Genomic DNA, 1,187 nt, shown 5'->3' on the forward strand with positions numbered 1-1,187 from the left:
GAAGGAGATAGGAGCTTCCCCACCTGTAAGCGAGGCAGAGAGCTCAGCCATGTGTCCTTGAGGCCAAAGCCAGAGTTAAATCCTGTTCAGGAAGAGCAGGAAGATGCTGGCTCCCAGGGTCACCTTCTCTCCTACCTTTCCCACACTCCTGCCCTTGAGCCTCGGACTCTTACCGATGACCAGGTCAGGCTTGGGTCCCTGGAGCAAGTGGTAGGGCCTAGCTGACACCTTGATCTGCAGGTCCCTGCGGCCCCCCTTCTCCTTAGTCCCAGAGCTGAACCGTGCTGATACCCCAGAAGTAGAATGAACAGATACCTCAGGGCCATCCTGTAGGAACAAGACGGGGTTGAGAAAGCCACCAGAAGTTAGGGTAGCAGAGGATGTACCAGGCAAGACAAAGGAGTGGGGACAGGAAGTGCAGGATCCCATCATGAGGTCGGTAGAAGAATGAGGGCTGAAGAGTAGGGCCCCCTCCACTCTCACCCTCTGCAGGGTAAAATGCTGCTGGTCGTTCTCAAGGGGCAGGCCATCACCCACAAACTGCAGCTCCAGGGCCACATGGGGGAGCAGGACCAAGAGCTCCTAAAGGACAGGAAGAAGAGCATGTCTGGGTCCCACCCTATGCCCACTCTCACCCAGTGTCCAGTTTCCAGGCATGGAGAGACTTACCCAAAACACCATGACAAGGTCAAACTCCTTCCCTGCCTCTATCACGTGGATCTTCAGTGACTGCTTGTTCTGGATGTTGAGCTCAGGGACTGGCAAGAGGCCAGCTCTTTAAGATTATGGTCTCCCTCACTCCCCCTCCCTGCATCCCCCATCATGCTTTGTATTTCTTACAGGACTGGGGCACCAGGTGTGTGATGATGTAATACACAGTCAGCGGGTAGGTGAGAAGCACGGCCATGGGGGAGTCGAGACTGAGGCCTCGCCAGGTGTAGTAATCCTGCCATTTGCCTGGAGAGAGTGGGTTACTAGAGGACCTCTCTGGTATAATGGCCTCCCTTTTCCTCAGTCACTGAGGCTTCTAGCCCTCCAGTCCCTGTCTCAATTCCTACCTCCCTCAGGGTCCCTCCAGCTCACCAAAGGGGCCCCTGGGTGGGTCCGAGGGCACTGGAGGCATCAGGGCAGCCCCATCCCCTTGGAGAAGTTGGTATGGATCTCCTGAGGGATTGAAAGAGAGGAGG

At 56.0% G+C, this 1,187-nt stretch overlaps 1 protein-coding gene across 1 annotated transcript; it reads right to left on the reverse strand.

The window, feature by feature from the left end:
• Positions 1-15: 15 nt before the first annotated feature.
• LOC104858865 (zinc finger MYND domain-containing protein 15-like) lies at positions 16-1,159 on the reverse strand (the record flags this gene model as incomplete). Its single annotated transcript, XM_010619311.1, has 6 exons — positions 1,084-1,159; positions 841-957; positions 670-758; positions 484-582; positions 174-327; positions 16-82 (listed from the first exon to the last, which is right to left on the reverse strand). Coding segments are annotated over exons 1-6 (566 nt in total), but the record flags the coding sequence as incomplete, so codon positions are not given.
• Positions 1,160-1,187: the final 28 nt, after the last annotated feature.

The sequence above is a fragment of the Fukomys damarensis genome, unplaced genomic scaffold (assembly GCF_012274545.1).
Source record: "Fukomys damarensis isolate Sample0158 unplaced genomic scaffold, DMR_v1.0_HiC HiC_scaffold_6199, whole genome shotgun sequence".
NCBI lineage: Eukaryota > Metazoa > Chordata > Mammalia > Rodentia > Bathyergidae > Fukomys > Fukomys damarensis.